The sequence below is a fragment of the Sorghum bicolor genome, chromosome 3 (genome assembly GCF_000003195.3).
Source record: "Sorghum bicolor cultivar BTx623 chromosome 3, Sorghum_bicolor_NCBIv3, whole genome shotgun sequence".
NCBI lineage: Eukaryota > Viridiplantae > Streptophyta > Magnoliopsida > Poales > Poaceae > Sorghum > Sorghum bicolor.
This window is the reverse complement of record NC_012872.2, coordinates 6,069,729-6,094,261: the sequence shown is the minus strand read 5'-3', so window position 1 is coordinate 6,094,261 and position 24,533 is coordinate 6,069,729. Positions and strand designations below refer to the sequence as shown.

Sequence of the window (24,533 nt, the reverse complement as noted above, 5' to 3'; positions counted from 1 at the left end):
TAGCAGGTGCGGTTCCCTCGCATGATGTTTGGCTGATTTTCATTGGAGTGCGTCATAATCATCATGAAAAAGATAAGAAAAGAAAAGAAAGTGATGGGAAAGGATAAACTTGGGGTGTCCTTGTGCTGACCTCTTCTACTTATGTAGATCCTTTGCTTCTTCCATATAAATTGCATATATTCCGGGCTGTTCTAGAGACTAAAATGTGTAAAAGAATTAGCTATTAGACCCCACATTATATCCTGCAAAAGTTTGCAGGTGGGGAGTCTTCATCATCAGAGTTGAGAGGGATCACGGATATTTCTACTTCTGAAACATGCAGGAAATACTACTAAGGCCTTGTTTAGTTTCAAAATATTTTGCAAAATCGACACTGTAGCTCTTTCGTTTGTATTTGACAAATATTGTCCAATCATGGACTAATTAGGTTCAAAAGATTCATCTCGTCAATTTCGACCAAACTGTGCAATTAGTTTTTATTTTTATCTATATTTAATACTTTATGCATGTGTCTAAAAATTCGATGTTACGGAGAATCTGAAAAATTTTGCAAAATTTTTTAGGAACTAAACAAGGCCAAAACTTCTGAATGGCAACTGCATCCGTATCTTCCTTGGAAGACGATTAGCGTCCCAGGTCCAGCAATCATGTGAAGTCAGCCTCGAGATTGCTGCCACACTGATGTCATAGTTAAACAATTCTCGCTGATCCATGACTACATTGTGATTTGCATGCTGCACCATCTTTTGGGCACCGACTGCTGCTACCACACCAGTGATGGGTATAACGGAAAAATAATGAAAAAGTCAACCTTGGAATTTCTGGAGAAATTCTAGAGGCTCATGATGTTTGGCTCAAGCTGACCTTTTCAGTGCCAATTGTTAAATATGTACCATCCGCAAGGCAGTATCAGGCAGACGCAAAATGGCCAGCTCAACTGGTCAATCCGGTCAAACTCCGACGATCATATATAACTCATCAATCAACAAAGAAAAGTTTAAAAATCAAGGGGGAAAAATCCCAAGATCGTGTGGCTGTGGATTGCTTGAGATGACCTAAAGTGTCAAATTGTGCATGGAAAACTTTCAGTACAGATGTTGGAACTGACAGCTGAAAGGCTGGCGCTGGAGACACTGCAATTGACTGGTCACTGCTCTTCGAGCTTGTCCGCTTGTGGTCGTAGCTGACGATAAGAGCAGTACAGGTCAATGGTCGCAAGAGACCGGCAACAAGAGAGCACGCCACGGAAGTGGCGGTCAACAAGAAAGTTTCCGGTCTAATTTGGTGAAATGCCACCAACCATCTTAGGCCATGAATGTGCAGTTCATGTATATGACTTGGATATGGATATTCCAGAATATGCATTGATCATCAGAGGATTAGTTGTCTTCAAGGGATTTCGGCCGAGCCCAACTCTGATCTTAATTTCAGGGGATTCATTCATTTCAACAAATTTCTGCCAGCCCATTCATTTCAAAATACACGAACTTGCCATTGCATGATGAACATTCAGATCCCTTTGGAACACAAGAATTTTGCAGTAATCATACCAAAAAAATTATGGGATCAATTCATTTTCACAAGAAAAAGACAGGATTCAGGAAAAGGTCATGCATTGCTTGCGAGGAGATCTCAGTTTTTCTTCACATCAAATCATAGCAATAGTTTTTTTTTTTAACGAGGATGGCAACCTCAAAAGTAAAATGCTGTTGGTACTCCACATGATAACTGTTAATTGTGCCATCCAGGAATCAAACATAAGTGGGGCCACAAAAGTCTGCAAGTCATCATTCACCTTGATTCCTTGAAGCTGTATGCCATGCAATAAAACTGACGGCAACAATGTCAAGCACCACAAGATTCAGATGAGACAAGCAGGGTTATAGGACAGGAGAGCAGCGCCAAATGTCAACGAAATTATGTCTGCATTCACTTCTGCTTGGACAAATGGGGCGAGAAAGATGATAACATCACATGAACCTTCGATCATATTAAGACAGGACCACGTAACGTTGTGAAACAAATACCAAGGCAATAAAATAAAATCCATCTTTCGGATTAGAAATTTTGGACAACAGAGTCGAAGTTCAACCCCTAAAAAGGCGTGATTAGTACAATTGTTCGCATGACATTCAAGAATTGGAACTTCTGTGTGCTGGGGATGCTGTAGACATTGAATCCCAATGGGCCGACCAACAGCCACCACCTGTTCACAGGAATGGAGGGAGAATCACCCAGCGGCGAGGATACTTAGGCCTTCCATCCTTGCCATCAAAAAGCTGCAGAAGAAGATGTTTCAGTAAAGCTATGAAATTTTCCAAAGGTAATGGTCAGTATGCAGGGAAGAACAACACTTGCCTTCTTCAGACGGCTGTGCTTGCCAAGCGCCCAGTTGGTCATGATAGCTGCTGCAACGATAAGGAAGATGTAACCTGCCACAGTCTGCGTAGCAATGTTGAACCCGACCCACTGGTAGATCTCAGTGGTGTAATTGGCGCATGTCACGATGTTGAACAAGAAGCCACGAGGGATCTGGTAACCGCCGCTGCCGCTTGGGCTTCTGAGGTTCCTCAGCAGGATGTGGCAGTAGAAATTTGCAATCTGGCAGATGATCCCGAAACCGAACCCAATCTTCATCTGCAGATCACTTACTGGGGTGTACAGCGGGTGGTTGCAGTAGTAAGCAATGTAAGCGCCGAAGGTCCAGTAGTAGGCACAGTTTCTGAAGACATTTGACAGGGGTGATGTTGCGTGGCTGAAACGGTGCACAAAGAATGTCTCCATGATCCTCTTGAAGTAGTGGAAGCACCAGTAGTACATGGCGTAGGTCTGAACAGGGTGGATGATCCGTTCTCCCTCGTACCCGAAGTATTTGTAGACGGGCAAATAATAGAACATGGGGTAGATGATGAGAGGACCCAAGTACTCAAAGAAGAACAGTGTGCTGTAGTAGACCTGTGTTCCTAAATCTTTGAAGACCACTGTCAATGATCCAGAACCCTTCTCGCAGTATTCTGACAGGCTGGCCCTTGGATTGAGGACAACTGGCTTCCCACCTTTTCCAGGTTGAAGAGGGAGGGTGAGCCGCTGCCTAGAAGGATAATACTTCTTTGCTGCATTGTACAGAGAGAGAACCGGTTAGCAAATAACACACATAAGGAGAAAAGCTTTACATCCACAGGAAGGAAAATGTGACAGGAGAAAGTGAAACTACAAAACGGAACGATCAAATATTTCCATCCAACCCAAACTAAACATTCTAGTAGTATTCCCAATATTACCAACTAATGGCACAATCACAAAGTTAGAATAGCATTAGTTTGCATCCAATAAAACCTACTACACTTAGCTTTCCAGTAAAACGATTTTAGCACTCTTGTAATGTTTACTAGCTCTACTTTGAAAGACTATAAGTTCACTTCTCAGTCTACCTATTCTGGTATGTATACTTTTGGTAGAGCAACATGCAGCTACATTAGGATATGTAAACAAGCTGCAAAATCAGCATGCCAGTTTAGGAAGTGCTGGCTATTCCAACACATTCGGCCAATATCTGCCTATGCTACAGGTCTAAAAGCTGAGAGGAGAGCACCACACCACCAGGTTGCCATAGCAGCTAAGCAATCCATGTTAGTAGCATTTGGAGCATTTAAACTGCACTGCATAACAAACCATACATGATGAGATACTCTCAAGTCCCACTCCACCACATGGCAGCATGAACATGCCAGCAAAACTTCTTTAGTGGTCCAACAGGAACAATAACTGCTTGTGCACACCACCTCATTATGGAAAGTAAATAGAATAGCATGCTGATCAACTAATCTGCAGAGTGTACAACTGAGAAGGCGGTGCCTATGAATGTGACAATAAATGTCACAATGGCACAAGCCACCTCTTAAATTTTCATCACAGATGCAGCTAAGATGTGATATTTCAAGAAGATTAACATACAAAATTAGAATCCCAACGTCAGTTGGAGCTTGAAAAACAGAAAGCAACATTGAAGGAATGCAGATTCTAGAAACAGTTTCTGGTTCCGTCAAGCAATAGGCCAATAACAAGAAAGTTCTAACTATATTTACCCGAGACACAAACATATTAAAGAGAGGAGTTGTGCAAACTGTTAAGTACATATTTTCCTATTAAATAGGTATGTTTTTGAAAAAAAACAACCATGCTTACATACTTTGAAATAAACTGTAATAAATGTACTAATAAACATTTACTGAACGCAGTATGGATGCTATTTGCAAATAAAGTTGAAAAGCCAAATAACATGTCCCAGAGCTAACTTCCAAATACTCCCTCCTTCCCAAAATAAGTGTCGTTTTCGCTTCCCGAGAAATAACTTTAACTAAATATATAGTAAAAAATATTAGTATTTCTAGTACATAATTAGTATCATTGGAAAGATCTTTAAGTCTAGTTTTTTAACAAATTTATTTAGAGATATAAATATTGCAAATATTTTCTACAAATCGAGTCAAACTTGTGGCACAAAAACCTAAAACGACACTCTTTTTGGGATGGAGGGAGTACTTTTCAACTATACTTCCTGCTCACATCTAATTTCTCCCTTAAGATTTAGTTCTCCACATCCCATGGACGACAAAAGTGTATGTATTTTTCATATAAAAAAGAAAAGAAAAGAAAACACAAAGGGTGTGAGTTGAGGCTGATGGCCAACTCCCTCCTACCTAAACAGATCCTAACGACCTGCAGCACTGAAACCCCAAAAAGAATCCCTACCAAACAGGGCAAACAAGGAGAGCAACCAATCAAAACGATCCCAGGTTGACTAGAGTCATTGACATGTGGTCATATGGACTGAATTGCAAATACTATACTGCTGCAGCATAGTACTGAACCAGTTGTTCGCTAAGTTAGCCTCTTCAACCCTATGAATGCTAGCCTAAAGCATCTTGTATCTGCAGCAGCTTCCCTCACTTTTTCCTACTTTCATGTCGAGACTTGAACGGGGAGGAGGATGAAAAGTACACAAACTGCATACCACATCCACTGGCACTGATTGCGGCCCTTTAGCGCGCACACATGGAATTCAGGAGAGCACGGTAAACCTGCGACATCACATAAGCATGGGCTGCACCCTGCACTGCAGTTTCATAGTGGCCACGCAAGCACTAAACTTTGGAATTTGCTAGCAAAGTTTGTAGTTCTCAGGACAGGACGTATAGAACAGTTTCTAATACAAACATGAGCTCTAGAAGGATGCAGAACAAAACTGTTGGCAAAGCAATTCTGAACCAATCTCCAACCTTTTCAGCAATCAACACGAAGCAATAGCTACTTACAGCTGGACGCGAATAAAGGTTTTATACTCTCACAGGTCGTTTACTAGCGCAATGGAAGATAAAAGTGCCCATAGATTCCCTAGATTCCCCGCTTGCTGAATGACAGTGGCACACCGCGCACTGTGACTGTGAACACCCCATAGTTCTTTGTTGCAAGAAAGGAATGGAATACAGAAACTGCGGAGAGTAGAAGAAAGTGGCGAAATTTAAGCGGGGAATCCACTTAGGCCTTGTTTAGTTCTCCAAAAAATTTGCAAAATTTTTCAGATTTACTGTCACATCGAATCTTTAGACGTATGCATAAAGTATTAAATATAAATAAAAATAAAAACTAATTGTACAGTTTGGTCGAAATTGACGAGACGAATCTTTTAAGCCTAATTAGTCTATAATTGGACAATATTTGTCAAATACAAACGAAAGCGTTACTATTCATATTTTGTAAAATTTTTTAGAACTAAACAAGGCCTTAGCTTCCCAGAAAATTTTGCAAATTTTTCACATTCCCGTCACATCGAATCTTTACACGCATGCATGGAGTATTAAATATAGACGAAAATAAAAACTAATTGCACAGTTTGGTCGGAATTGACGAGATGAATCTTTTGAGCCTAGTTAGTCCATGATTGGACAATATTTGTCAAATACAAACGAAAGTGCTAGAGTGTCCATTTCCCAAAATTTATTGGAACTAAACAAGGCCTTACTCCTGGCATGGATGGCCTCCTGCAGATCCGCGACCTTGGCCTGCGAAAGGAACCCAGGAACGAATCAGTCCAAGCTGAAACCTCTGCAAGAGATCTCGAACCCCAACGGAGAACCGAAACCTCCCGGACGGCACTAAACCCCAGCCAGCCCCCCGGAGCAAATCAAGAGGCAGCGGCGGCGAGCGAGCGGGCGGGCCGGAGGAAGGGAGGGAGCACAACGTACCGAGTCCTTGAGGTCGATGCCGCCCTTGACGACCTCCCGGCCGCTCCGGGACACGACGGTGACCTTCATCCTCCCGCCGGCGGGAAGCCGAGGCAGAGCGGGGAGAGAGAGAGAGAGACGACTAGGACTGCTGCTGCCTGCGGGCGTGGCCGTGGAGACGTGGAGAGAAGTGGAGACGGAACGGCGAGGGAGTGGACGGGCGGAGGTGGCGTATTTGATCCCCGCGGCGGGGAGGTGGGCCCGCGTGCAGGTGGGGGGCGTTGGACCCACCGGAGTTATGTGGCTGGCTCAGCATCTTGATGTGGACCGCGTCCATGGCGTCCCAGCAGCAGCAGAACTCGGTGTACGAGATCTTGGTTTGGGAGTCGGATCAGATACCGGCGGCATACCGGCGCAAAGCTTGTGAAACAACGGATAGGTGATACTAATTGGACGACGACGACGACGACGTCTTGAAGCGAAAGATCCCGTTTCGGAGAAACCAAAGCTTGGAAACGCCATGGATGGATGATGGGTGTCTCTCTCATCTGCCCCAAGCCAGCCTGGCCAGTGGAAACGCCGGGGGCCGGTGCATGGACCGGGTCCATGGCAAGCTCACGGCAGGGCCCGTCGAACCGAGGGCGCCGGAGTAAAGAGGGCCTGGCAGTTAGTTGGGGAGTAGCGCGGGCGGCCCAACGGCTCCCCCCAAACGACCGCCCGGGCCCCGCGGCACCCGCACGCACACGCTCTTGCCGTGCCCGCTTCGTCGGCCCCGTGCTCGCCGGCCGCCGTCCTTGGCGCCGCCCGTCGGCCACCTCCGTACACACCAGCACGGTACCGGCGGCACCCAGCTTCGCACGGCCAGTGTCGTTTCGCCGGCACCGAATTCCGTGCACGTCAACTCTCGACTTTTCGCTGTGAGCTTTTTTGAGTTAGGCCTTGGCCTGGTTTAGTTCCGAAAAATGAAAAGTTTTTGGTACTGTAGCAATTTCGTTTGTTTGTGACAAATATTATCCAATCATGGACTAACTAGGATCAAAAGATTCGTCTCGTGATTTACAGCTAAACTGTGTAATTAGTTTTTTTTATTTATATTTAATGTTTCATGCATGTGCCACAAGATTCGATGTGACGGGGAATCTTGAAAACTTTTTGGTTTTCAGGTGAACTAAACAAGGCCCTTGTTTAGTTCACCCAAAAACCAAAAAACTTTTCAAAATTCTCCGTTACATCAAATCTTACGGTACATGTATGAAGTATTAAATATAATTTTAAAAAAATAATTATGCAGTTTGTTTGTAAATCACTAGATGAATTTTTTGAGCCTAATTAGTCTATAATTAGATAATATTTATAACAAACAAACAAAAGTGCTACAGTGACCAAAATTTTTTCGTTTCGCCAACTAAACAAGGCCTTAAAAAAGAATTGCTACTACCCAGCACAGCACTTGCAGAGTTTGGCGTGGAAATGAAGGTCGGTATCCGGTTTGATCTTTTGAGTTACGATGTGATCTTAGAAGAATTTAATAGCGTTAGACTAATCAAAAATTTTATTTTTGAAAGCTACACCCTTTCATATAAAGAATATATTTATTCAACATCATATGAAAATATATGATTTTTTTTAAAAAACGTAAGGTCTACTATGCGATTAATATGCCCCTTAAAAATTTATATTATTTTTTAGCATCTTAGTATTCTCGAATGAGAGGCTACAACTTTGATATATAAAGTAGATATGATTTTTTGAGGTGATAAGCCCTGATTCGCAATTATATGATGTTGAAACTTTATGTTATTTTTTAAGCATCTTAACGATTTAAATGTAGAGACTCAAAACTATAATCGTATAGATCTCATTGAGAGCTAACTTTAATATAGAAAGTATCTTTGTTTGACACTATACAAAAAGATATATTTTTTCTAATGTGAAAGTGTTAGTACACGATTAATGTGTTGCTAAAAAAATTATTTTAGTTTTTTAAATCTTAACGTTTTCAAATGGAAAAGTCAAAATTAGAAAGTTATAGATTTCATCTAAGTCTATAATTTTTATATGAAAAGCATCTTTCTCGACGTCGTATCGAAGAGTTATGTTTTTTATAAAATTGAGTCTTGTCGCGCCTCTCTTGATGCGTGACAAATAATACTTTCACGCCAACGAAAGTAATGAACAATTTTTTCGTCGGAAACATCTTCTAATATGACAGATCTTGCTATGCCAACGCATGTGACGTGGTAGCATGATTTTGTAACACTTCCTAATTTTATGTATGGGAGTCGGAAGACACTCCATTATGAGTGCAGTATCTGACAGTTTACCCACTCCCGGTTCGAAATAAAAGTATATTCGCCGGAATTATTCTTAGATTTGAGGCTTGTTTGGATGTAGTCAGATTCGTATCAATCTACATGCGTTGGGGTGAGTTGAAGTGTAACTTAAACTAAATTTCACCCCAATCCACCTCAACACATGTGGATTTAGATGAATACGACAACATAAAAAAAAAAAGTCTTGTATGTGATTTTCAAATTTGCCCCGAACTCAACACTCAACCGTATGTGCACTCGAGTGCGAGTCGGATCGGGAGATACTTTCCCCCAAACAGTTCGCGCACAGCCGGGCTCGTCGCCGCGTCCGCGTGGCCGGCCTTCGATTCGTGGCGGACCCAGGCAGCAGACAGGATCTCGGGGGCTAGCGCCGGCGCTCGGCTGCCGTCCGCCGGAGATGGGGAAGCGGGACTTTGAGCGCCTGCGCCACGTGGCGTTCTTCGACGCCATGGCCACGGAGCTCCCCGACGAATACGCGTCGCAGGAGGTCAACCACCTCACCCTCGCCTACTTCGCCGTCGGCGGCCTCTCCCTTCTCCGGGAGCTCGACCGGGTAAGATCCCGCCCGTTCGGCCGCTCCGCCGTGACGCGTCTTTTATCGATCGATCAGCTTGAAGAATTCTGCCGGCGGGTTGTCATGTTCTGGATTCACCCGAGTGCAAAAATTGGATCTTTATTGCTTGTTAGGGGCTCTGTGCGCTTGTTCTCATTGCAGTTTGTGTAATCCGAATTGTATGCAAAAAAAATAACATAGATCTAAGGCTGCAGTAGATCTATGCACTAGGTCATGTTCATTTGAACTTTCTATTACAATAAATCAGCTGCCATGGCTTTTCAGAAAAGCTAACACGCTTTAGAATTGTAACATTCTCATCCTAAACACACATTTCCTTTGTAAAAGTAGGGAATTTGTACTTATTTTAGGAGTAGCTTTTAGATGGTAGGCTGGTTAGTAAGGGAGTACCTGAGACAAGGAGGAAGAAGAGGAACATCCCAAGGTCGTGACAAGTAAAGCTGCTAGAATCGTAGGCCTTGTTTAGCTACGAAAAAATTTCGGATTTCGCAACTGTAGCACTTTCGTTTTTATTTGACAAATATTGTCCAATCATGAACTAACTAGGATCAAAAGATTCGTCTCGTGATTTACAGACAAACTGTGTAATTAGTTTTTGTTTTCGTCTATATTTAATGCTTCATGCATGTGCCGCAAGATTCGATGTGACGGGGAATCTTGAAAACTTTTTGGATTTCGGGGTGAACTAAACAAGGCCGTAGCCCTCTGGCTAACGCTATTAAATTTGTTCAGCTGGGGCAACGGGTGCAAGCAATTATAGTATTAAAAAAGTAGTTGAAGAATTCATGCCGGTAAGCACAAGTAGTATTCATGATGATAAATGCAGGAGGTTGCAAATACAGGGATAGCAGAATTCACTTATGGAGAGATAGCGGACTTCTCAATGTTTCTATGAGTGATGTTAACATCTGACCTATAATTAATTAATCTATTAATCTAGTCAAGGGGGTTAACAACAGACTAGTAGGAGGTATAACTCTTCTTGCCTATACATGCCACAATTATGTTCACCGTGGTTTTGTTCCATATAAAATGTAAATACTATGTTTCTGTCTTTAGGAGAATGGGAGCCCAAAACCCATGTGATGTTGACAGTGTAGTAGCCAAGTGGCACTAGTGCTCTTAATGCGGAGCTCATAGTCTAAATTTTGCTTGCCTCTATCTAGGCAGTTTGGGCAGTTGTCTAAATGCTTTCATACAGTTGGCTGCTGCTTATATGGTTACCGGTTAAGTTTATGCTAGTCTTTTTTATTGCTTACCATGGTAGCCTCAGGTTTGACATATAGTTTGCTAAAGGAGTGAAATGTAGCTTGTAGTACTCTGTGATACCTTAACTTAAAGTAAGATTTGATGTAGTGATCTGAGAAGTTGTGCATCTCTTTCTCTCTCTCTTTAGATTAACAAGGATGAAATAGCCAAATGGATTTTGTCTTTTCAAGTTCATCCTGAAGCAAATGATGATATAGGTGTCGGTAAGTTTCTTGTACATTATGTTAAAAATAATTACCATGATATCTAATGTTCCTATTTCCAGCTGTAATATTCTTGATATGTAACATTTCATGTTTTTCTAGGTTTGTTCTATGGATTCTGTGGTTCTAGATCGACTCAATTTCCCTTGCCTAATACGAAGGTATGAATGGCAAATGCTGATTCTACCTTTTATATATGTTTTTTGTGATAGTTTGAAATATGAAAGCATGCTCCTTTTCAGGATCCTTGCTGCGATGTTAGTCATCTTGCAAGCACTTATTCTGCCCTTGCTATCCTCAAGATAATTGGCTACGATCTAGCAAATATTGACTGCAAGGCACTTCTATTATCTTTGAAAAAACTCCAACAACCAGATGGAAGGTAGGCATTTATTCCCATATCATGGTCATTAGGCTTGTAAATTGGCCCTCAATGTATCTCTACTTTTACATCTGCAGATCTGCTTACAATTCAAGAGAAAAGTTTCACACACCTTACTTGCTCCATTGTGATTTTTTGTATCATGATGTAATTGTTCACATCTCTAATTGTATTAGGGTTTCAGGAACTTATGATTGCTACTTTGTTTATTTACTGCGCTCAGTTTTTGCTACTCCCAAGTCATGTTCTCTTGTGGAGACATACTTTATACATTACTACTTTACATATCTTTACACTTTTGGGTGCCTTAGTGACCCTGTTCAAGCAGAATGTTAAAGATCCTATGATATGAGTAAATGCCAATGCTACAGATACTGCTGTTACATGTGATCTTGCTTATCAGTGAGCTTTTGGTTGGACAAGTCAGTTGTTAGTCAGCCTAGGAGGCTTCCGTTTTATGAATACTGTGTCCTGTTTAATGCATTTTTTTATTTGACAAGCATATTTTTGTAGCTTCATGCCTACTCATATTGGTGCTGAAACAGACCTTCGCTTTGTATACTGTGCAGGTGAGGAGCACTGTCCTTTATGTACATTAGTATATTTCGGTATTTTTATTTATCTAACTTAGTGCATATGATGTGTCTTTGCAGCTGCAATCTGCTCAATGCTAGATGACTGGACAGGAATGGACAAGTTAAAGGCAGAGGAATACATTCTTAACTGCCAGGTTGATTTCTGAAAATTTAGAATGCACCACTTTTTGCATTGAAATACGTACATATGCCTATTGCCTAATTCTTGTTACCATATGCAGTCATATGATGGAGGCTTTGGTATGGTTCCTGGTTCTGAATCTCATGGTAAGCAATTTTATTTGACCTTTTGATGTGTTGCTTTACCTACTTTATCAGCTTCATTTGGATAATTTAATTTTTGCTTGCCACTGAGCAATGGGTTTTAGGTTCTCATTGCTTGCCTTTGTGTTAGCGAGTCAGGTGGAGGAACTTTTTGTGCTGTTGCGGCTCTCCATCTAATGGGCTTCATTCAAGTTGATTTGGCATCTAACTTAAGAGACTCCTCGTCAATCAACATATGCATGCTCCTCGAATGGTGTCTTCAGGTCAAACTTGTGCTCAACCATGTCTCTGCAATTAGCCATCGAGATTGCCCTCTCATGTGATTCTGTAGCAATAAGAAGTTTTTTATCTACTACATAAACATACCATTTTTTCTTTACCCATGCTGGATAAATGTAGTATTTCTATGCATCTGAATATTGTGCCACACATTTCCATTCATGTCATGTATCTGAAATCAACATAAGCAGAATAGCAAAAATAGAACTAGATCGCCTTTACCCAATGGTGAACCTTACAAACTGATTTCTCTATTACTTGTGTAGAGACAAGTCACTAATGGAGGGTTTCAAGGGAGAAGAAACAAGCCCAATGATACCTGCTATGCTTTTTGGTAAATTTAATTTGCGATCTCTGTACTAGTTATCCGACAAGTGAACAAGACCTCAGTAATTTTCTTGCTTTTCATTTCACTGTACAGGGTTGGAGGTGTCTTGAAGATCTTGGGTGCTTATCACTTGATCGATCGCTGTGCTCTGCGGGGATTTTTGCTCACCTGCCAGTCACCTGTAATTGATCTCAATCTCTTGTATCAGCTTATAATGCCTTAATCACATTGTCAGATAACTCAGGATATGTTTCCGTTCACTGTTGCAACAGTATGGAGGCTTCACAAAATTCCCAGATGATCGGATACCAGACATCTACCATTCTTACTATGGCCTGGCAGCCCTTTCCTTGTTGGAAGAGGATGGGCTCGAACCCCTCCACGTCGATCTTGGGATCCTGTCCGCTGCATTATAGAAACTCGCATTTCTACCAAATCCAGTTAGTCTACAATGTTTGGGGGTAATCCAGTACCTCATACAGGCTATACAGCTGAAACTGAAAGCCAAGGAAGTTAATTTATGGATAGAGTAAGTTGGTCTGTGTTGTCAGTGTGCTTGTTTGGCTGGGCAGATCATGTAACATTACTTTGTGAGTTTTAAAGATGTGTGATAATTTGTTGCAAAAGAAGTGCGATGAGCATGCTAACCGAACTGTCTTCTTCCCAGTTAGTTGAGCTAATTGTTGACAGTTGAGTTAGCTGAACGGCTTTGTTGTCACTTGGAAAGCTACTCGAATGTTTGATGTTTCTCTTGCGTCTGTTTGGCATAACTAAATGACTTGCGGCTGCTGACTTGGAACAGTTTTATATACCATGCTTCATCACTACATTTTGTTTAAGTTAATACGCATTTTAGACATCTGCACTCTTCGCTTTTCTCTCAGAATTGAGGTGAAAAATCAGTTGGAGCTCTGGATCAAACAGCAGCTACTGTTTTGGTCACAGGGTTACCGTGACTGAGGTTTCTCTAAAATCCAAAACCCTTTTCAAGATTTTATCACATCGAATCTTGTGACACATGCATAGAGTATTAAATATAGATGAAAATAAAAATTAATTATACAATTTATCTGTAAATCGCGAGACAAATCTGTTAAGCTTAATTAGTTTATGGTTAAACAATAATTATCAAATAGATAAAAGATTGACGACTGCCGATGGAAAAAAAAATTAAAAAATGTACCTTTTCTTGGAGAATGGAGAACTGAAAAGGGAAGAAAATAGAAAGGGCATGTTCATTGTACTAGTCCAGTACTCTACACTTGTGTGACAGATTTGCTGGTCACACGGATGGAATTGGCGCGGGCGGCGGGCTGGCAGTTACACAGCTGCAGCGGCAATAACTCCCGCTGCCCACCGGCTCACCTGTCCTTCAATACCAAATTCAATCCGGCCAGTGGTTGGCCCGCCGCTGCCAGATCGAATCGGACTCTCAATACATGCAGCCCACCACCGAGACGCCGAAGCTATATTTCATGCCATCTGATCTGATTCGATGCGTGTGGCGTCTCTGCTTTTACTAGATCATCAGTAGTACCCAGTTCAGGAGCCTGGTCAGAGCACATCCAGGCGTCTTCTCCCTCCTCACCGCGGCTCCGGCGATGGCGGGCGTGGGCTCGGCGTTGCGGCGGCTCTACCTCTCCGTCTACAACTGGGTCGTCTTCTTCGGATGGTCCGTTGCCTTTGCCCCCGCTGCGTGCTCCTCTGTTCTTGTTGGGTCCCGGATGGATCTTCCTCCTCTTGCTCCGTTGGCCGTGTCTGGGATTTGATTTGGTGTTTCTTTGATCTGGGGGTGTCCCAGGGCGCAGGTGCTGTACTACGCGGTCCTGACGCTGCGGGAGAGCGGGCACAAGGCCGTCTACGCCGCCGTCGAGAAGCCGCTGCAGTTCGCGCAGACAGCCGCCATCATGGAGGTCAGCTGTTTCTTTTTCCTCACCCATTTTTATTTAGCTGCAGTACTTTGGTAGGACACTTCAGTTTTCTCGGTCCCACGGTCACAGTAAAGCTGTAAACTTGGGCTCAATTTCATATTTTTGCTCAGCTCATGAAGTCTGGATCTATCCTAGTAGAAATGATTGCTGTTGTGAAGTTTGAGTAAGGATACTACAAGCAAAATTGTCTTGTGGTTCTTGGGAGGAAGAACTGCTAATCAACTAGATTGATGTGTGCAATTACATAAACTCTGCTTATGGTCGCAGCAAAATCTTGTAGTGGTTCAAATTCAGTAATATGCTTTTCCTGTGCTAGATAAACTCTGAAATTACTAGTGCCGTAGTTCAAGTCCATGTTTTACACACATGAAGATTGTGAGGTACTAACTGACCTTTCTGTGTTTTCTGGTGGTGGCGATGTTGGTGCTTCAGATTCTTCATGGGCTCGTAGGTATGGTGATGTTGGTGGACATTTATCTCTTTTTCTTGTTATATATAGTCTGTCTACTCAAAGCAGTATGATACACAAACATCAGTCTAGATTTTCAACACATCAGACATTTTATTTTATTTGTCAGAAAGTTTCCAAGGAGGGTTAGATATAAGAAAAATATGCTTTCTTCACTATTGGGCTATCGCCTTTTTTTTCACTATTCTGATAAGTTTGTCTTCTTTATAGGGTTGGTGAGGTCTCCGGTCTCTGCAACTCTTCCACAGATTGGATCCAGGCTGTTCCTTACGTGGGGTGTCTTGTGGAGTTTTCCTGAGGTATCATCACTAGCAAGTCTTCATGTTTTCATATATGACATCCATTTTTTGGAATATGTCTTAATTTTTTTTCATGAACTTTAGAGTTTCACTTTTATAATTTCATATTTTAGATACATATCTATGTGTTGCTGTTTTGCTGGGACCTTGAATTATGACATGGTTCTAGGTTTAAAAGCATTTGCTAGAACTAGAGATGATTTTGTGACTTTCAGGACTAAGTTAAGGTTAGCCAATTATTTAATTTTCAGGTCTGATAATGGAATAAGCAACTATGAGTGGGCATGTACAAGTTTCTACACTAGGCATATTAGAAAAGGATAGATAGCACCTTTACCTTTACCTTTTGCATCCTATTTCAACTTTTTTCTATTGTGAGTAAAACACTTGTATTATTTCTTAACAATGTGAACCTTGTTTTGTAGACCCAGTCACATCTTCTTGTTACTACCCTGGTCATAAGCTGGTCTATCACTGAGGTACAATTTACTTGATGTAATTCTCTAAATTGCTCACTTGTAACCACCATTGAATTCAGTACTTTATTATATGTTATAAAACCTAGAGTAAATTTTGTTATGATTTGAACTTAAAAGTAATATTAATAGGAATTGCTGGTTTCTTGCAGATCATCAGATACTCTTTCTTTGGAATGAAGGAGGCATTTGGCTTTGCACCTTCCTGGTTATTATGGCTTAGGTAAATTTGGATTTGCTCCGAAGCTGGAAAGTAATCTTACCACCTTTATTAATGAAGTTTTCATTAAAAGTGTTTTTGTACACTGATTGCCTGCAGGTACAGCACCTTTATGTTGTTGTATCCTACTGGTATCTCTAGTGAAGTTGGTCTGATCTACATTGCCTTGCCTTACATGAAGGTACACTGATCTTACAAGAAAACTAAGAGGTGCACATGTTGTTCATCTTATAATTATCGTTTTTAACTGTTTTTTTGTGGGACCAATTTCAGGCATCGGAGAAATACTGTCTTAGGATGCCCAACAAATGGAACTTTTCATACGATTACTTCTATTCGTCTATTCTTGCCCTCCTGATTTATGTTCCAGGTAAGCCTTCCCTCCTCAATCTTCTCCATTTTGCTATTTTCATTAGTGCCTTATAAGATGGTGCATTGTTTCACTTTGGACCACTGCAGGAAGCCCGCACATGTACCGTTACATGCTCTCACAGAGGAAGAAGGCACTATCAAAGGCCAAAGCGGCTTAATGCTGCTCAAGGGCTCTGTAGATGGTTTGTGTGATGTCGAAATGTGCCTCACGGCTCAAGTTTTCGACATTTCCGGTAGAATCTAGTGATTGGGGATATTATTAGAATGGAGCTCTTCATATGAACTGCCCCAATCATTTCAGCTATCAGCCGTTGCATGGTTAAATTGTAATTTGTTCCGAATCGCCCTCAATTGGGCGAGTTTCCATGTTGATTATATGGCAATGTGTTTCACATCCTTCTCTCATCTGGTACTGTGTTCTCTTATTTGTAGCAAATAATGTATGATTGTTGTGCTGGAATCATTTCAGCTATCGGCTGTTGCATGGTTAAATTGTAATTTGCTCCGACCGACCCCCAATTGGGTGAATTTCCATGTTGATTATATGGCAATATGTTTCGCATCCTTCTCTCATCTGGTACTGTGTTCTCTACTTCTCTTGTTTCTAGCAAACAATGTATGATTGATAATCTAGTGCCATGAACATTTTCATGCTCTAGTTATAGTAGTTGATGTATTATTTTTTGTATAGTACTTATTTTCTCTTGATAAGTTGAGATGAGTGTCATTTTAGTATCTCTTTTTTGGAGGAAATGAATATCATTTGGCACTGAGGATTTGCTCAGGCCTCAGTCAACTTCTAGTTCAAACCCCATCGCTAAGGCCTTGTTTAGTTCCACCCACAATCTCAAAATTTTTCAATATTCTCCGTCACTTCGAATATTTAGACGCATGCCTTAAGGATTAAATAAAGATAGAAACAAAAAATTAATTGCACAGCCTGTAATTTGTGAGACGAATTTTTTGAGTCTAGTTAGTTTGTGATTGGACAATAATCGTCAAATACAAACGAAAGTGCTACAAGCATAGTTATTAAGGCGTAAAGGCGAGATATGACAATGTGCCACCGCCTGGACGCCTAGGCGCCCGCCTTGCCCGCCTAGGCGACCATTTTGCAAGGCACTGGGAGGTCGCTTGGACGCCTAGGCGATGCCTTAAGAACTCTGGCTACCGTAGCTAAAGCCAAAAAAATTTTACGAACTAAACAAGGCCTAAGATCAAGATATTATGAAATCTACAGTACATCATAGGATCGATATTGTTTTGCTTGATAGGATTGTAATATCGTAAGGTTTAATGATTGGATCAAAATCCTAACAGCCTTGATCACTAGTCTCGACTTGAATTACTGAATGATGACTGATGTTAACACTGTCTTAGTGTAATACACCACTGCATGTTTTTCAGCTGATATTTTGTGGCATCTATGCACATTTTCTTTTTTTACAAGTTATAACCAACCTGAGTATTGATTCAAACTTGAGTTGTCTTGAATATGGCTGTTACTTTCCTGATCAGTCATTAGCGTAAAAAAAGGGTGGTGTTAACCCTTTTCGCAAGTTCACATATGACTAATTGACTGATTTTGGCTGATAAGCTACGGCATAAAGTACTGTTGGCTGATTTGTTGTGAGAGAAAAACACTTTTGAAGATTCAGCTGATAAGCTCAAACTTCTTTTGAACAAATAAGTTGTATGGTACCATATGCTACCAGCTGTTCAGAGGAAATTTGCAGGTCATATGCTTGGATTTAGCGTGGGTGCCTGGGTGGTGGCTGGTAAGCAGTAGCAGCAACGACAGTTATTGCCATTCTGCACTGACCAACTAAGTTCAGTTTTTTGATGCGTCTGATTCATATGTTTTAGGTCAAAAGCCACCTCCTTAAAGCCATGGGCTCAGTGTCTTCCTCCATGCAACTCTTCAATGGAGGGTGTTCCTTCAAAAAAAAACTCTTCAATGGCGGGCGACAACGGGTCGGTGGTTCGGCGGCTCTACCTCTCTGTGTACAACTGGGTTAGCTTCTTCGGATGGTTAGTAGATAGATTCGCCTATTTTCAGTTCCTGATCAGGTCTCTCTTGGATTGGACATGAGCCTGTTAGTTTGATTTGGGTTCTTGGATTTGAATTCTGCAGGTTGCTGGTGCTATACCATGCAATCTTGGCGCTGTTAGGCGGTGGCCATGAGGCCGTCTATGATGCTGTCAAGCTTCCACTCCTGTTTTCACAAACTGCTGCATTAGCAGAGGTAACCTAGCCTAGCCGCATGTTTTATCGAACATCTTAATGTAATTCTAGAGAAGATCACAAGTCTAGGATTTGAAACTCTCTCATCCCGTTGGTCATTTCGAAATGGATTCAGTGTTATGAGCAGCTTTCTCTGGCTCATGATGCCCACATAGATTCGATAAAAGAAAATTTTGTCAACAGCCGTTGATATTCATTGAAGTCCCGTTACTCTTAAGATGCATTTTTGTCATGCTACACTTGCTAATTATATCACTAGATTAAAATTTTTAAAACTTGCATTAAACTGCCCATATGGCATGATGATTAATTGTGCAATAAGAACACTATCACCAGTCCTAGCACATGGGAATCCTCCCTAGAGGCATTTGGTCGGGAAAAGCTCATACTAAATGTTGAATGCTAAATACTAGGAGAACCCTACATCACTAGGAGAAGCTGCAGATTCTGTTTGTGTTTTTAACAGATCAGGTACATATTTTGCTAGAAAGATTGTATTGTCCAACCACTTGCACGTACGTGTAAAAATTAGTCAATGGAAATCTATCTGTTTGAATCATTAATACATGTGATGAACATTTTTGGAAAAAGAAAATGTTGCATTTAATTAATATGTGATGAACATTAACATGACCATGTTTTGGTAAACTAGATACTTAGACAAGTTTTCATCTGAGACTAAAATTTTGTCAATATAATTTATGTATTAATGCCAATATTTGGAGAAGGCCGCTCAAAGCATTTTATCCATTCCTTTATTAACAATATAAAGAGAGCTTTATATCCAATCTTTCAATTTAGTTGTTATGCACTTATAGCTTTGTGGTCCTACAAGAAACTTTGTGGAATTCCTTGTATCATCCTAACCGTGGATTGTCAGTTTTTATATTTCTTTGCACATCTGTACTAATTTACTAAGTAATTGAGTTTCACTGGTGATGGTGTCTCTGGTAGCACAGATTCTTCATTCTATTACAGGTAAGTGGTTCTTCTTCCTCCCCCATTTATGTTTTTTTCATTATCCTTGTTAGTCATGATATTTTAGCTATTGCATGCAATCTTTATCAGAACTTACTTTCCGTATTATGAAAATAATTCCTCAAAGATTTCAACATGAAAGTACTAATTTTCAAAAATCGACTCTCTTGATTTTTTTTTTAAAAAAAATTGCAATGATAATATGTTGTACTGCTCAAAGGGTTTGTGAGTTCTCCAATCAGTGCAACTCTTCCACAAGTTGGTATAAGGACATCAGTTCTCTGGTTCATCGTGTGGAGATTTCCTGAGGTATCATTAGCTCTTGATTTTTTTTCATATAAACATTAGACAGGTTCTGGATTTTAATGGACGTTCTAAATAAAGAGAACATAGTGATCTGTTCAACTCCTAGACTACAATGTTAATTATGCCACAGATAAGACGCATGAGTGCATCTTTGAGACTGCTCTGTTTTTTCTTTTTAAAAAAACAAGAGACTGCTCCCTTGGTTGGGTTCTCAAGCTAAGAATACTTTATGATCAATGTGCACGTTTGTCATGCAGACACAGTCTCATGTCTGTCTTACTTCCTTGGTCCTAAGCTGGTCCATTACTGAGGTACGTAAATATTAACTGCAACAAACGTTGAGCAGATGACCTGCAGTACCCCTGAGTTCCTAAAGTATAAAAATATAAAAAATGGCATGTTGTGAAGTTTCTTATGTTGTATAGTACCCCTGAGTTTCTTATGATGAACTTAGTGTTTCCTAAATTTCAGAGTATATTTTATAACAAAAGCAAGAAATCTCTGACTGATTGCAGGTCATCAGATATCCTTTCTTTGGTTTGAGGGAGGCATTTGGAATCACACCTTTTTGGCTCCTATGGCTCAGGTTGGTACTTACAGCTTCTGAACACATCCCACTATTGTTCCACACAGACCTGAAGCAAATCGGTGATACACCTTTTTGCAATTTCTGTTTAAATTGAACCACTCCCTGTTGCTTGCCCAACCTTTTGGTTTCTGAAGGTACAGCACGTTCATTGTACTCTATCCTATCGGGCTTATCAGTGAGGTCGGCTTAATCTTCACTGCTATGCCTCACATGAAGGTAAGTAAACCTGAGTAAACTGAAGAAACCAGGAGGGAGCCCATATATGTTGCTCGAGCTCAACTGGGTAACTAGTTTGATGACCTATCTCTTGGCAACAACTTTACAGGGAAGATCCTTCTATATCTGCGCTGCATTGACCACTATCTACATTCCAGGTGCATCTCCCACGCTTTTTTTCTCGAATACGCAAGAGAATTGTGTATCATTGTGTTGCCCATTTAGCAGCCGATCTTCATCCTAGCAGAGTAGGATCTGACATGACATGATGCTCTGCATGCTGCTTCTTTTGGCTCTCAGGATTCCCACGCATGTACCGTTACATGCTCGCCCAGAGGAAGAAGAACCTGTCCAAGTCCAAGGCGAAAGCCGCATGACGCTCCAGACGAGCCTCACTGTACCAGACAGAGTAACCAGTGTCTCTGCCTCTCTGGAGGACGCGCTTCCCGGTTCTTTATAGACCACGGAATGTTAGAATGCACTGCTCTTATCAGGTGGCAATAACACCGTGGTTGTACGAAAGGAATACTGAATAAATAGCTCTTCCATTGGCAAACGTTATAAAATCATATATAAGTGGATACTTTTTGTACAAAGCTTTTCGGTTTTTGGTGTTGATGCCAGGCTTTTCAGATCATGTCTAGTTCTCTCCATTCCCGGCCCCCCCCCCCCCCGATAAAAAAGGAAAAGTCTACATAACCCCCCAAACTATTAAGGGTGGACTACTTCACCCCCTGAACTATAAAACCGGATATTCTACCCCCTGAACTTTCAAAACCGGTCAAATAACCCCCTATAGTGGTTTTGGACGGTGGTTTTGTCTTTTTTTTATTTATTTCCACTAAATCTTTGAAAAATCATAATAAATTATAGAAAATCATAAAATGAAAATTTCAATTTTTTGGACTTTTGATGAGTAGATCTACACAGTGAATATATAATATGGTATACTTTAGTATAAAGTTTTTGTTGTAGCTTTAAATCTACGTTTTTCTGTAATTAAATCGAATAATTGATATATGCAGTTCCTTTGATCCAATTGTGGTGAAATTTTTATGGTGAGCTCATTATTGTATGCTTGAACTATGGTAAAAGTTTCCTACCTAGTGGATCACGTATAACTTAGTTATCAATTTATTTAGTTTTATTCTTGTTATATCTGATCCAATGAGTATGAACTTTTTACCATAGTTCAAGCATATAATAATGAGCCCACCATAAAAATTTCACCACAATTGGACCACAGGAACTGCATATATGAATTATTAAAATTAATTATAGAAAAACATAGATTTAAAGGTACAGCAAAAACTTTGTAGTAAAGTATACCATATTATATATTCACTGTATAGATCAACTCATCAGGAGTCTAACAAAATTAAATTTTTCATTTTTATGATTTTTTATGATTTATTATGATTTTTCAAAGATTCAGCGAAAATAAATAAAAAATAAAAAGACAAAACCACCCTCTATAACCACTCGATGGGGTTATTTGACCGGTTTTGAAAGTTCAGGGGGTAGAATATCCGGTTTAATAGTTCGAGGGGTTAAGTAGTCCACACTAGATAGTTTGGGGGGTTATGTATACTTTTTCCTGATAAAAAAGGTAAAATTTCTGTTAATGGAGTCACTTGACATGAATAGCAAAAAGCAAGAAGGATACAGTCACCATTTGCTTCAGGCGACTTGTGTGCTTCCCATATTGTCCTGCCCATCTGGGGACACCATCTCATGCCTTTTCAAGTGGCAAGTAGCGTGAGAATCATATTATCTTAACTACCTAAAGGACTGAACAAGGTGACTGGAGGAGGGTGAATGAGAGCCAATTTAAAAGGCATGAGATGGTGTCCCCAGTGCTCTCCAGCGGGCAAGTAGCGTGAGAATCATATTATCTTTTGAAATGGTCACTATTTCAAGATCATCCATCAAAAGTACCGAACAGCCCTTAGGCATGGCTGAATGTTCACTAAGAACACAGCGGGACAGCACAAAGACCGAAAAGCTAACACACACCAAAAACGGTGCTCTCCAATTTTATCACAAAGAAGCAAGAGCTCGACTCGAAATCCCCTAAACCAACTGTTGGTTAGAGGACTGAGGAAACAATCCCGAACACAGCCAGAGTCCAATGGAAGAAACGGCACGCGAAACGGAACACTGGAGCTCAAGATCAAGCAAAAACGAAAAACACGAGCAGCAGCCGGAGCAACCAAGCTGGCTTGGCTGGTTAGAGGACCGGCCTAACTGAATTTTGTGTGGCTGCAGCCTGCTGAACAACCGGCTTGGCCGGCTGGCAGTGCGGGCGAGCAAAGCTGCTGACCGAGCACCGTGGCCTGGCCGCCTGGGTGAGCACTGTGCCCGCTGGAGAGCACTGCTCGGCGCTACTGTGGCCTTGTTGACATACTTCTTGACATAGGAATATTTTATTAATTTTCAATAGTATTATTATGACGCTTGGCCTATAGTGGCCCATATGTATGTTTTTTTTCTCGAATACGCAAAAGCTTTGCGTATCATTGTATTTAAGAAGAAAATATCGAACATACAACGCGCTTGGTTAGAGCGCCGGAGGTCAACAAGCCGTAGCTGGACCAACCCACCACAAAGACCCTAGCTTGCTATTACACAAATGAACAACCGGTGTTACGCGGCGGCCTAAACCTGCCTAAGACGCGGCCTTGCGCCTACGCCTACGTGTCTGGACCGCTGGGAAGAGCGCATCCAGCGCCTCGGCCTCGCTCGCCGACATGTCGCCTCCGAGCTGCCTATCGAGCCTCTCGATCGCCGCTGCAGTAGGAGGCTGGCCCGGCTTGATGTATCCCATGCGCTGCATGATCAACACCTCGCCACGCTTGGAAGTAGGCACCCGAGCGAGTGGCTGAGTTGCCAACCGCCTGCTCCGCCTCCTGCTCTGGCACGTCCTGGGCGGCCGTGGAGACGGCGGCTGGGGAGGCACAGGAACCAACGGAGGCTCCAGCTTGCGAAGCACACTCTTGGAGAAGGCGTCGCTGAAAGTCGTCGTCGTCGACAATGGTGGTCTTGCAGTTGTCTCCCTGCGGCTCGAACGGGCCCCAGACGTCGGCTCAAAGCCCGGTGGGTAGTCCAGCTCGCACGCGAGAAGCGATGCAGCATCCTCGGGGCCATCGAACGCTAGCCGCCTTGGCGTGACTGTCCCCCGCGGCGTTGGAGTGCCGAGGCAGTTACCAACCCCAGGCTGAGCGCTCTGCGCCGGCGTGGGCTCCACGGGGAAGGTGCCCGAGATGACCTCATGCGGCCCCGGTGCTCCTGCCGGCGACACCAGACGTACACGAGAAGACCCCGGGCAGCAACAGGAAGCGGCAGCGAACTCCAGCAGCATGTAAGGATTTAATCTCACCTTGGTTGTTAAAAATCACAAAAAAAAAAGTGGACTCCAGAAGCCTTAGGTCTGTTCCTTCCAAAAGCTAAGGCCTTGTTTAGATACACCGAAAAACCTAAAACTTTACAAGATTTTCCGTCACATCGAATCTTACGGCACATACATAAAATATTAAATATAGATAAAAAGAATAACTAATTGCACAGTTTACTTGTAAATCACGAGATGAATCTTTTAAACCTAGTTACTCCATAGTTAGACAATGTTTGTCAAATAAAAACGAAAATGCTACAGTGTCAAAATCCCAAAATTTTTTGCATCTAAACAAGGTCTAAGCCAAAAACCTTTCAAGATTCCTCGTCACATCGAGAATCTTACCGCACATGAATAGAGTATTAAATATAGATAAAAATAACTAATTATACAATTTACCTGTATTTGTGAGATAAATCTTTTGAGTCTAATTAGTCTATAATTGGACAATAATTGCCACATATAAGCGAAAGTGCTATAGTAACCCGAAAAGTTTTTGCAAGGGAACTAAACAAGGCCTTAGCTACATGGCTGGGTGAGTAATGCTTTTATTGCTTCTAGAGCTGTTGACGAGTGCCCTCTTCCT

General features: G+C 41.5%; 3 protein-coding genes across 3 annotated transcripts; 2 read left to right on the top strand and 1 right to left on the bottom strand.

Annotated features, from left to right (window-relative positions):
* Positions 1,909–6,447, bottom strand: LOC8060800 (very-long-chain enoyl-CoA reductase). Its single transcript, XM_002455150.2, has 4 exons — positions 6,246–6,447; positions 6,023–6,062; positions 2,359–3,113; positions 1,909–2,279 (listed from the first exon to the last, which is right to left on the bottom strand). The coding sequence occupies exons 1-4, from the start codon at positions 6,312–6,314 to the stop codon at positions 2,211–2,213; spliced, it is 933 nt and encodes a 310-aa protein (XP_002455195.1). The 5' UTR covers positions 6,315–6,447; the 3' UTR covers positions 1,909–2,210.
* Positions 8,795–16,789, top strand: LOC8060799 (geranylgeranyl transferase type-1 subunit beta). Its single transcript, XM_002457320.2, has 20 exons — positions 8,795–9,110; positions 10,528–10,603; positions 10,706–10,764; positions 10,846–10,985; positions 11,499–11,554; positions 11,639–11,715; positions 11,803–11,848; positions 11,984–12,108; positions 12,391–12,458; positions 12,546–12,633; positions 12,725–12,865; positions 13,976–14,124; positions 14,254–14,365; positions 14,816–14,834; positions 15,063–15,151; positions 15,577–15,630; positions 15,780–15,850; positions 15,947–16,028; positions 16,121–16,217; positions 16,307–16,789. The coding sequence occupies exons 1-20, from the start codon at positions 8,955–8,957 to the stop codon at positions 16,375–16,377; spliced, it is 1,776 nt and encodes a 591-aa protein (XP_002457365.2). The 5' UTR covers positions 8,795–8,954; the 3' UTR covers positions 16,378–16,789.
* LOC8060798 (very-long-chain (3R)-3-hydroxyacyl-CoA dehydratase PASTICCINO 2A) lies at positions 18,122–21,043 on the top strand. Its single transcript, XM_021455714.1, has 9 exons — positions 18,122–18,250; positions 18,354–18,465; positions 19,424–19,442; positions 19,663–19,751; positions 20,006–20,059; positions 20,264–20,334; positions 20,472–20,553; positions 20,663–20,711; positions 20,854–21,043. Exons 1-9 carry the CDS (start codon positions 18,144–18,146, stop codon positions 20,928–20,930), a joined length of 660 nt encoding a protein of 219 aa, XP_021311389.1. The 5' UTR covers positions 18,122–18,143; the 3' UTR covers positions 20,931–21,043.